This window comes from Cryptomeria japonica, chromosome 10 (genome assembly GCF_030272615.1).
Source record: "Cryptomeria japonica chromosome 10, Sugi_1.0, whole genome shotgun sequence".
NCBI lineage: Eukaryota > Viridiplantae > Streptophyta > Pinopsida > Cupressales > Cupressaceae > Cryptomeria > Cryptomeria japonica.
Window position 1 is genome coordinate 847630961 of NC_081414.1, and position 13381 is coordinate 847644341.

The 13381-nt window shown below is 31.4% G+C and overlaps 1 protein-coding gene across 1 annotated transcript; it reads left to right on the forward strand.

Annotated features, from left to right (window-relative positions):
* Positions 1–10475: 10475 nt before the first annotated feature.
* On the forward strand, positions 10476–13166 carry LOC131859601 (cysteine-rich receptor-like protein kinase 2). Its single transcript, XM_059213546.1, has 7 exons — positions 10476–11108; positions 11257–11382; positions 11490–11620; positions 11701–11914; positions 12009–12240; positions 12322–12472; positions 12572–13166. Exons 1-6 carry the CDS (start codon positions 10832–10834, stop codon positions 12338–12340), a joined length of 999 nt encoding a protein of 332 aa, XP_059069529.1. The 5' UTR covers positions 10476–10831; the 3' UTR covers positions 12341–12472; positions 12572–13166.
* The last annotated feature ends 215 nt before the right edge of the window (positions 13167–13381 follow it).

Genomic DNA, 13381 nt, shown 5'->3' on the forward strand with positions numbered 1-13381 from the left:
TGACGGCATGAGAGAGCTAGGATTTCCTCTGAAATAACATCTAGGGTCCAACCGAGGGCACGAAAGGACGTTTTCCCCACATTCTAGTAGAGTTTTTTAAGAACTTCAAGCTGCAATTCATGATTATTAAAGAAGATCACAAACAACCCTTTATGTATTTGTCTACAGAAAGAAATCCAAAAACCTAATTTTAAATTCCAATAATTGTGAAACCAGTCGTCCAATAATTTTCGAGGAGGGAATTTTTCAACATCGACACAAGCAAAAAAGATGGTAGTATCTTTTAGTCTAATCTTCTCTAAATCTATTTCATTAGCCATGGATTCGTTAGGTGAAATGGAGATAGAGCTAGAGTCGAAGCCAAGGTCCATACCTTCTGAATTCTCTCCTTCATCTCCATCAGCGGCAATAAACTTTGCATTCTCAGAGATTGCAGACGAATCCCTAGCCACAACCTCACTAATTTTTTTCCTTGGTTGTAGAGAAGGTTGGGAAGAAATGGGTGGGGTAGGTGCAATAAATGCACTGTCAAATTCCGCCTCCATTAAGGCTAAGGGAAATCGCACTAGCGAACAACAAGGAATACACATAAATAAATGAAGAACGAAATTAAATGAAGCAGATAAAAAAAAGCATAGATAAAAAGGAAATCAAACCACGTGGAGGAGGGAGACCTCCTCCACCATCACTACCGAGGTACGACCCGCTAGCTTAGAATCACAAGATCGCCTTCCTTTCGCCCATCACCATTTATTTTTCAACTTTTAATATATTTTAAATTTAATAGATTGATTATAAATATTTATTATGAATAATAATAATGTTATTAATGATTAAAATTTATAATAAAAAATATTATATTTCTATTATTGTTATATAAGTTAATTATTACATGTATATACATGATTCTAGTTGTCCTAATTATTAGTATATTTAATTAATTAACAATAATAATTGTGTAGTTATTATAGTTATATAGTTATTATTGTAATTGTATAGTCATTATATTATAATTATGTATTAATTTATTTTAATTTAATGATTTAAAATTATTGTACATGGAGCTTTAATTTTAATCTAACGCACTCTATATTTTGCAAAACTTATACATATCTAGTTTTTGTTACACGCATAAATCATTATTGTTACAATTTTGTTTAACTAAGCAACATACTATGGATGTTATTGACTTATAGTAACTAGATGCAATGTATCTTTTGTCTTTTGGTTAATAAGGAAACATTTTATGGTTTAACATTAAAATATAGATATTTCAAGGTTAAACTTTCCTCAATGAAATGTCTTAGAAGATTTACTATATTATCACTACAATTATTATTTGAAGAATTCTAAATTATTATTTAAAGATGTCAAGATTTTAAAAGTATTACTACAATTTACAAAAGTTCCAACATTAATACAAAAGAATTATACATATCTAGTTTTTGTTACATGCAAAATCAGTATTGGTATAATGTTGTTTAACTAAGCAACATGTTATAGATTTTATTGACTTATAGGAACTAGATGCAATGTGTCTTTTGTCTTTTGATTACTTAGTAAGGAAACATTTTATGATTTAACATTTAAATATAGATGTTTCAAGGTTAAATTCTCATCATTGCTATTTGTTGGAAGATTTGTTGTATTATTACTACAATCTACAAAAGTTCCAACCTTGATACAAAAGAATTATGGAGGAATTTGGCATCTCTTGTTATTTAATTTTCATAGATATTATATATCTCAAGAAAATAGATCTATCCACAACTTGAATTTTCATTAATTTTGCTAGAGTCATCCACTATAATGTATTATGATGTCTTCTATATGATTTGTATTTATCATTTTTTTATTTCAACTCTTCATGATATGAAAGATTAGTTAGGAGAGCTATACAAGGTTTGGGTAAGAGCCACAAGCACTCTGTCAACAAATAAGGGATCCTAAATTTCACTTTAATTTATTTATAAAATTTGTTATCAAATTGTTTATGATCTTCATATCACTTTCTAGCCTTGTCAAAAATTATTTATAGTATTAACAAGTTGAATAGTTCTTAATAAACCCACTTGAAATCAAGTCTTCTTGTTGAGTGAAAATCTTTCATCAAAAATAAATTAAAAAATAATAATCCATAATAATCTAATAGACAACATTAATCTTATCAACATAAATAAAAAAACAAGAAACTTTTTGCTTAGGTTTCTCTCTTTCTAATGCCGTGGGATGTTTCTCATGTTTCTCTGTTTCTGATGTCGTGGAATGTTTCTGATGTTTCTCATGTCGTTTGGCTGTTGTTTGTTCTTTGGTTCGCTACTGGTTTAATTTTCTTATGTTTGGATTTGAGTTTCGGATCCCTATAAAACCCATTTTATTTTAATCAAAAACATTAATCTTATCAAAAAAATAAAAATATAATAAATTTTTTGGTTTCAAAATGAAATTATATATATATAATCAATCTATTGACTCCACAAACCCTTATTGAAATCCCCCGAATTTGAGTACAGATAACCTTCAGCTCTTACGGCCCTCCTTGTAATTGCAGACGTGTTGACAGTGACTCCCTTGTTCACTAGTAATTGGCGTATTGTTTTTGTTTTCGCGTAACAACTTCATTCCTACACGGCCGGACATCCTGAACCAGTCAAGACTAAAATATGGAAACATCTGAGGTGATAATTTATTTCAAAAATAAATCTGTTTGTGGAGGTCTCAAACTGAAATGTAAAAGTATAACATCATCATTTCATTTTATAACGAGATAACTATTATGACTAATCTTGGATTGGAAGCTGAAAGATGGGGAAAAGCTAGTAGGTAGTGGCATTATAAATAGGTCTCAAAGATTTTAAGACTATCATTCTCTTTAAAATGGGAATGTTAACATGATTCTAATATAAGAAAGTTACTAGCAGACATTGAGTTTCATAATTGTTATGATTATGTTAGATAATAAATATTTTTTTATCATTTTATTTCAATCAAAATCTAGACATTCACTATCTATAAATGATTTTTATGAAAAGATAGTAATATTGTTCTCTATATAATGATGAAAAGTAGAGGTCTAAACATATCTTTGGGAAATATTCTATGTCAAAGAACATAATTTCCTCTATCAATTGTGAATACAACAAGAGTTTTACTATTTTGGCTTTGCCAAGTTGTCCATCATTTTGGGCTTATGGCTTATTTTCATTCCAAATAATTTTTCTAAGGCATTGGTGGTGATAAATTTTCTTAGGCTATCAATAGACTACATAGTCCATCAATAGTTATCAAACTTCAACTAGCAAGGCTTAACCACTGGTCACCAAACCTCGATCGTGCTAGCTTCCCAACCAATCCTTGGGCCTAAACAAAAACATTTAAACATTTTCAAATATATCTTTGAAATTTTCCATTGCAACATTCAAATCCATTTCCCCTCTTTAGTCTTTTAAAGCACTATTCTTTCAATGGGCATAACTTTCACCCATGATGTCAAATTTTCAACTTGTAAAAATTCTTAAAAATATCTAAACATGAACTATGCAATGATATAAGTTTGGATTTTAGATTTCATTGTTTTTGTAAGTTTTTACTCCCATTAAGGTAGGAATTATGGTGAATAGTATTTCAACCATAACGTTTTCATACAGAATTAGATTCTCAATTTGGAATAGTCAATGAGAGAATTGGATAAGTTATTTTTCATGCGAGTATTCAAGGCAATTTGTAGGATAAGGAAAGTTGAACCATAGAATTTGTTTTTTTGTTTGGTGTGTTTCATTAGTAAAAATTAATAAAAATAATCATTTAATTAACTTTGAAAATCAATAAAGACAAACAAATACAATTCAAATTATTTTTAAAATTGAATAATCACCAATTTATTAATGAGATTATTAAATTAATTTATTAATGAGATTATTAAATTAATTTATTAATTACAACAATTAAATAACTTTTAAGAACATGTCATAGAGAAAGATATTATCTAAGAATTCATGTGATGTTATTATTTAGAAAGGAAAATTAAGAAACCATATAACTAAGAATATTATGGTTGTGGATTGACCGATTGCTGCAAACCCATATTGTATTTTTTATTGGTTGCGGTGGAAAAAAATGGAGTGTGGGGCGGGTAGAGAGAAAAGCTTGACTTGACTCGTGAATTTGCCGGCCTTGTTGATTAGCTACTAAATGCATCCGTGCCTGTCTACATCCACGTCAATTTTAAAACATATATCTCACTAACTATGCTTTTATGACTCTCAACACAAGACTTTTGGGAAGACTTTGGCTCTTCTTCCACAACGACTTCAACTGATGGTTAAGTCTGTCTCTTTAAGTGATTTGTATCATTTTTGTAAAGGGAGAGTTTGGTATACAAGCTTGTTATATCAATAGATTATTCAAATAGAAGTCAATTTTAATTTACATGATGATTTTTCATTAAAAACATTCTATCAATAGGTCTTTATGAAATACTTGGTAGGGTATTATAAAATACTTGGTAGGGTATTATAAATCAATAGGTCCTTATGAAATACTTGGTAGGATATTTAGAACCCTCAAGAGGCTCTCGTTGATAGCCAAACCCAAGAATATAAATAAGGGTTAACTCTATGTGCATTAGTTAAAGTTAGAAAGGAAAAGGGTCATCTCTTTCTCTAATGTAAATAGTAAGGTAGGAAAAAATAAACTAGTGAAAAGAAAAAGGGAAAAGGCGAATGATGGGTAAAAGGAATTTAAGGATGACCACTATTACACACATTGTGATAAAGATAACAATATGAAAGAAACATGTTTGAAGTTGTATATAGATTTGGCTCCTCCAAAGAACATGAAAATGAAGAATAAGAATGTTGAATATGTGAGAAAAGGGAACGAGACTAATTTGAGCTCCAAAATTGATGAGGGGGTTTACAACACCCAACGTTCATAAACAACACAACATAGAATAACACAAAAATTTGCAAGAGAGGATATTTTTTCTTTCTATTGCTTCAATAGAAGAAATACAATACTCGAAAAATTACAAGATATAACTGCATGGGCTTTCTAATTACAAAAATCTACAAGTTGGAGCCACAATTTGCACTATGGATCATGCTTTATAACCCTCACCTTCTTTTATATAGAATGTGTAACCATCCTAGAATATTTTGGAAATTGTAACTCCCATTTTGGGTGCCAAAAGTCCAACTATCTATTTTCCACTCAAGAAGATATTTTAAAATTTGAATTTTAGTAATACAACTTTTCTGAATCATAACTTTTGATCTGACTATTCGATTTTCAATTATTATATATCGTTTGAAAGCTCTCAAAAAAATATTTGTCCTTAAATTTTTCCTAAAGGGTATATTTTGATTTTGAGCAATTTTTGGGCCCATCTAGAGCCTCTTAGTGCCTCAAATTTAACATTAAATATTTTAAAGAGATTTCAAAAAATAAAAATATTAATATCTCACAAATGAAAAATGGCATTAAAGTGCTTTCTTCACCATTGGATTCATTTCACCATTCTAGAACTCTATGTAATATTTCATGTCCATATGTGCACAAATGCTAACTTACTAAAATTGTAACCCTGGCAATTTTAGCCCTTACTAAAATAAAGAAATAATATTTTTGAGTGATGAAATATTTCTCTTACACCCTGGATACTCCTACATCAAGCACTCAAGGTAATTTGAGAAGTGACCCTGTCACATCTCAGGAATTAGAGACCAAGACAATCAACCTCAACCTTAGATAACCATGATGAATCTTCAACAAATCTTCCTCTCCATTTAACCAACTACTCTTCATATTGTTTTTGTCTTATGATTCTACCCACATGGTTATCCAAGATACATTTGATCTCCTTCTTTGAAGTAGGTGCTAGAATATTCTATTGTACTTTTGTTGGTTCCTCTTCAATTCTTCTTATGTAATACTCTATCAAATTTGAAATGTTAAACATAGGTAAAAATGTTGACACTTCAATCTTTGACCTCTTTCCAGTCTCAAAAAGGACCCTAAAAAATTTGTCCTCTTTAAGATATATTGCCACTACTTTGTCTTCTTCAAATTGTTCTCCTTTAAATTCATCCTCACTTTCATCTCTTCTTTTAACATCAACTCCTCTACATATCTCCTTTTGTAGTGCGGCTCTAAAACCCTCTTCTATCACAACAAAATTTCTTTCACCATAGTTCCTTCATGAGGCATTTTCCTCACCTTTTCATAAACACATCCATAGTCCTAGTGAAAACAACTTGACATTCAATGGTCTATTGACACAATTAGAAACTTCTACTCTGATACTACTTGATGAGGGGGTCAGACCACCCAATGCTCATAAACAACACAACAATAGAGTATAGCACAAAAAAATTGCAAGAAATAAAATAATTTTTTTTCTTTAATTACTTTAATAAATGAAATTAAATACTAAAAAAATCATGAGCTGCAACCACACGGGCTTTCTAATTACAAACAACTAAAAGTTGGAGCAATAGTCTGCACTTTGAATTATTCTATGTAACCTTCATTCAACTTCTTTATTTGGAATGTGTAATCACCCTAAAATATTTTGGAAAGTATAACTCCCCTTTTGGTTGCCAAAAGTTCAACCTTCTATGTTTTACTCAAAAAGATATTTCAAATTTTAAAATTTGGTAGTACAACTTCTTGAAGTCATAACTTTTGATATAATAATTGGATTTTCATTTGTTATATATCATTGGAAATGTCTTAGAAAAATTCTTGTCCATAAAAATTTATTGAAAGGTATAAATTTGACTTTGAATATTTGAAAGAGATTTCAAAAAATGCATATATTAATACCTCACAAATGAAAAATGGTACATTGAAGTGATTTCTTCGCCATTGGCTTCATTTCACCATTCGGGAGGTCTATGTAAGATTTTCTGTCCATATGTTCACAAATGAACTTACTAAAAATTTAGTAACCCTACCAATTTGAGCTCTTACTAAAAAGAGAAACAATATATTTTGGGTGATGAAAGATTGCTCTTACATCGTAGATTCTCCTACATAAAAATAGATAATAACTATCATGTGCCACTATGAGGAAAGGTGCATGTTCAAACAAATATGGGTCTCAAGATGAAGATGAGTTAATTGATTTTCTAAAAAAAAAATTAACTAAATGGAACAACAATGAATTATTTATTTGACACATGTTTATAAATAGTCCCAATTTATAAAATTTAAGTCTCAAATTTGGTTTAGGACAAAAAAGTCATCCTAATCCATATTCCTTGAAATTTGTAATCAAGTGCCTTAACACACTTGTTACTCAAATAAAATTTTACATACATCACATCTCCTAAGAAGAGCAAAAGTCCAAATAATCAATAATGACTATCCAAAGGTCTTTATATATAGCTATTTTCCTAAAATATAGATTAATTTTTCATTCTATTTGTTGTTTACATATTGGAACTTACACAATTGATTTACTAGAATCTTATTGTGAGGATTAAATTGAAAAGATGAAGAGATTTAGACCACTTACTATTAGGAATGGATGTTGTACACCTTGCATAACATGAATTATTTTAATTATGTAAAATAAATATTTATTTGTTGTGCATCACTAGGAGATGTATTTAACAACTTTAAATATTTATTTGGATCCACATGCAAAGTCATATTTAACACCAAATAGATATTTAATAATTAGAATAAGTATTACTAAAAAGTAAATGTGGGATCAATAGTCTCTTCTACTCGTGGTTTTGAGGCACATGACTTGACCTTACAACTTAGGTATATTTGTGTGAGTGTAATATCCCTTCATTAATATTTAATCTTCTTATTAGTTTTTGCATATATTTATATTAATGCTAAATAATAAATATTTATGAATAAGTCATTAGTGTCAGATATTACATGACTAGACATTTCTGTTAATATTTATGATTGTTCACTACTGATAGCAAATGCAAGAGGAATTGTTTGATTATGAAAAGGCACGTGGGAATAACAAATTATATTTTTATGAAGAGGTGCGATCTGCATAGACATTCCTTCTTGTTATGCCCAAACCCTTTAGAGACATATAAGACGATAATGACTATCATTCCAGTAAACATGGAAGAGTGAATCAATAGATATCAATTTCAATTTTATTAAACATTAGTTATCATTAATAATTTATCCAAGCATGACCCCCAAATCATCAAAGTAGCATTTACTAATTTTGAATCCCTAAGGATAAAGAAAATTATCAACAAACACACAAATACATTCACTCAAATGACTGCCAGATTTACATAGAAACCCAAAAGGGAAAAAACACGATGAAAAAAATTGCTTGCATCTATTGCCCAAATAGAGCCTCACAAAATAGTAGATCACTTATAATATGAAGTAAGCACCAACCTACTGAAGGCACCAATCCCCAAATACATTTTCCAATAGCAATCTATAGGAGACACCAATCTACAAATCTAGGGTCTAAGAACCAACTCAACTTGTGAGCCACCAATCCTACAGAAATACAAGAGATATAATTGTAGACCTTCGGGTTTGGTTACTTAGTAACTTTTTGATTGGATCAACATCAGAAATCCTTGTCACAATGCATATAATCTCTAGGTGAAACCGTACAATGATTACGATGCTACTCACACAACATCGCTGACATACTTATATATCAATCATAACTTCTAGATATTCACATTAAAGAAACACATTAGGAATGGACCTAGATCAACTTTATATATGAGTTATAATCATAATTACATTCACATATTGGCCTAGAATAATATTAATGCATCTACAAGTCAATCACAAGAATAAACCCTACACCAAACATGTAATAGGCTTGGTCTATTTGAAAATCTTGGCAAATAGTTTGCCATTTTTTTAGAGTGGAATAACTCTTCCTTGCAACATGGTTTCAATTTTGCCTCAACTTCAATATGGTGGAATCGGATTATTAAATTCATAATCATCCACTTCCTATTAGCTTTCCAAGACATGCTTATTATTTGTTTAAAAAGGGAATTCACACATTCAAATATATTTGTGATTTGAACACATTTGATTAGGAGTCTTGGTTTCATATCAAAGAGCATTATGAACTGAGTGATAAATTTTAACATTTTCTTATCTTTGTGTAGTCCTTAATCCCTATTGATCTCTCTACGAAACATTGCATTGCCAGAGAGTATAATGTTTTTAAGATTGGAAATGGTTGTCATTCAATTTGTTGAATTGTCTTCCTTTAAAAAGTGTTTATTCTCATATCCTTCCTTATTGGCCTCTTACACCTCATCTCAATAATAAGTGGAAATGCAAATTGCTTTCAAATTTTGATTCAAAATGAGTGGTCAAATATGGAAGTCAAAAGATGATTTGTATACTCAAGTGCTAGCCTAGAAAATTTTACATTGCAAGCTATGTGTCGAGGATAGATTGAAATGTATGATGATTCAACTAAATAATTGTGCCTTTTGCCTATGTGTTGAGAATATGAAACATATATTTTAGGACTACATATGTTTTAGGAAGCAATTACCACTTATGTTTAAAAACTTTTATGCTATTTTCTATAATGAACTAAATTGAAAAGAAGTTATCTTTGGTTTTGGTACACATGCCAATGTTAAAACTAAATATTTTACAATGTCTCCCGAAAACTATCATCAGACAACTATCACTTTAAGACTTTATTCTCATATTTTTCTTCAAGTGGCTTTTCTATTTTCGCAGTTCTAAGTTTATACAAGAAGAATAGAAAAATCATAAAACTACTTCAGCAAATTAAAGAACAAGTGCTACAATTCTAATTTGCTAGTAATGTTTGTCAAAATAAAAGTATTTAATATATGAAATGAATGAGTCTTTCACCCGTCTGACAACTACTTTGTACCTATTATCAGACAATGTACATTTCTTTAGCTCTTGATTGGTAGCTCCTATTCTTTATAAACATGTTTGACTCAATATTAAAAAATATATAGTCAGTTGAAAGGTCGGATCTTTTGTACATCTAAATTATTATGTGGTGGCAAAGATATTTATGACTTTAGTCATGTGAAATTTACTTTTATACAGCTAAGTCTTTCGTGTGCTTTGAAATGTTGTCATATTTATATGAAAAGTCTGTGAGTGCATTAATACATTGTTGACCTTCGGCATCATAAATAAATAATAATACTAAGTGAAAACAAAAACAAAAAAGAAATAAAGGTATATGTATCCTCTATCCTCTATTCAATATAGGAGTTCACACGATTTGTTGGCCTTCACAGCAGCTAAATACCATACTCACGCTTGTATTCCAAGTTCATCTCCCATGTCAATGAGAGAAACCAGAGTGGAAAAATTGTAAGTTTTATTATTTTATTATGTATGCACCACCGCCATCAACAACTTTTAGCCTTTGGATGCAGCACCGCCCCCATCAACAACGTTAAACTCTTAGCCTTTGGAAATTTAAAGGTGGCTGTGGCAGCCGTGGTGGAAAATGTTGTTCCGTCTGGGTTTGCTACAAGCAATGAGTCGGTAGGAGCAGATCAGGTAGATTCAGTATATGTACTGGCGCAGTGTAGAAAGGATAAGTCCTCTGCTGATTGCGCTACCTACATCAAGGTAGCAACAAAACAAATTGGCGTCTGTCCCAATAATATTACCGGCGCCAGGGCAAGCTACGACGGATGCTTTCTGCGTTACGAGAACTATAAATATTACATTTCAAGCTACACCGATGAGGGAAATAAACAGATCTGCGGTAATGCCAACGTAACCATGTCCAATTCGTCTTCGGCAACTGCTCAAAGTTTGATAAACGATCTCTGCACTGCAACTCCAAGAATAAATGGTTATTTTGCTGCACAGACTAGACAAGGGCCGTCTAACAAGACAATTTATGGACTTGCCTCGTGTATACGTTCCATTGAAAGGGATTCCTGCGAAGAATTCCATTGAAAGGGATTCCTGCGAAGAATGCCTGAGTACTGCTAAGACCAACATAAATAAGTGTTTTCCTCGCTCCCAGGGGAGGGCTATAGACGCCGGCTGCTACTTGCGATACGATTCCAAACCCTTTTTTCCAAGCAATGCGACTATCGATTTGGAACCTTTCTTACACACAGGTGAGAATTTAATTATATATTCAATTGAAGAGCTTGCAATTTTGTTGACCTTTTTTTTTTTTTTAGACACTTTTCCTTAGAAGCAAGATTGAATTTATAGTGTTAGGCACTTTTCCTTAGGAGCGAGATTGAATTTTTTGATTTTCAGGGAAGAAGAAGGTGAGTTCTACAGTGTGGGTAATAATTGGTGTTGTGGGAGGGGTATTCATACTTGGCCTCATAACTTGTCTCCTTGTTTTCCGGAAGCGGATAACGAGGACAGGGCAGAAACAAGGTGAACTCTTAAACGCTAATTTAAATATATTATAGATAAGGAGTTGCAAATGTCTTGAAAGTCAGTTCGATCTTAATCTATACTAATGTAACAAATATATGGAACAGTGGATACTGAAGAAGAAGCAACAGAACTTCAAGGGCCAGGAGATTTTGATTTCGAGATACTGAAAAAGGCAACAAACAATTTTGATCAAGCAAATAAGCTTGGAGAAGGAGGGTTTGGTGAAGTATTCAAGGTATATTATCACTTATTTCATTCTCTAATTAGGCTTCTGCGTTTATATTATTCAAATGATGGGTTCTTTGATATTTTCAGGGTACGTTGAAAAATGGTAAAGATGTGGCAGTAAAGAAGCTGATATTAGGTCAATCTGCACGGGCAGTATCTGAATTCGAACGCGAAGTGAAACTTATTTCCAATGTTCATCACAAAAATCTTGTGCGTTTACTTGGTTGTTGCAGACAAGGCCAAGAAAGACTCCTGGTTTATGAGTACATGCCCAACAGCAGCCTCGACAGAAAATTATTTGGTTTGATATTCTGCAACTTTCCTCTTTCGCTTCTGTCATGTGTTACAACAAACATGATAGGTTTTTAAACTCTAGTGAATTGCTCTACATGTAGGAGAACAAAGAAATCCTTTGAGTTGGAAGGAAAGGTTCAAAATTATTCTGGGCACTGCTCGTGGTCTGGCCTATCTTCATGAGGAATTCCATGTCCGTATCATCCATCGTGATATTAAATCAAGCAATATATTACTTGACCAAAATTTTGAGGCAAAATTAGCAGATTTTGGGCTGGCAAGACTTCTCCCAAATGATAAAAGTCATGTTAGCACAAAATTAACAGGAACCTTGTGAGAAAACCTCTCCTTACTCCATCATTTTTCTAATCAAAATTTTCAAATATAGTAAGACCATTTTTTTTTCCTTTGCAGAGGATACACGGCTCCTTAATATGCTGGCCATGGGCAACTAACAGAGAAAGCTGACACCTATAGCTTTGGTGTGGTGGTTCTTGAAATTGTCAGTGGCAGAAAAAGCATTGACTTGAATCAACCACCTCATATCTAATATCTTCTTGAATGGGTATTTTAAAACTCTAATAGGACTATTTTAATCCTTTTATCCCATCATTCTCTCCGTTAAAAAGCTTGATCATTATAAATAAATAAAAATTTATTGCAGGTCTGGAGCCTATATGAAGAAAACAAGGTTTTAAAGATGGTGGAAAGTCAAGAAAGAATGGAAGGGTATAGCGATGAAGAGGTGGTGAGGGTGATAAACCTTGCACTTCTATGCATACAAGGTGCTGCCTCTCATAGACCATCCATGTCCGAGGTTGTGACATTACTGTTGAGTAAAGCTGAGATTGATTTTCAGAAACCTCTGCAGCCAGCATTCATAGATGTGGCGTACAAAGTACGTGGAGAAAGTACCACTCTAACCAAATCTTCATCTCAATCAAATGCCATGGTTACAGAATCCCTCGATGCTCGTTAGTAGTGGTTATTTCTGTTGTTGATGGATACATGGAGAGCAACAAGGAAGGATAGATTGTTAAGTTCTAATGGATTACACAGTTCCTCGCTATTTTCAAATAGGATTTAAATATTATAACATATATTTCCTTTCTATCTTTAAAAATAATCAGGATTTTTTCCAAAAGAGACGTGTATCTTACTCATTTGTAAATTTAAATGTTGGACAAAAGTGGTATATTTTATAGTTGAGTGGCGACCTTATTTCTATTTCAAATATGAAGGATAGAATTTTGTTATCATACTATTGCATATAGATGATATAATATTAATTCTTAATAGTATGAGAATGAAAACTCTCTTACAATTTGATTTGGATAAATTATTTTCATTATAAAAATTAGAATCAATTGTGAAAATAAAAATTTGTGGTTATATAAAAATAAATATATTGAATTGATTTTGTTGAGATTTCAGTTTCAAGATAGCAAGCTTATGGAAACTCCATTTCTTATTA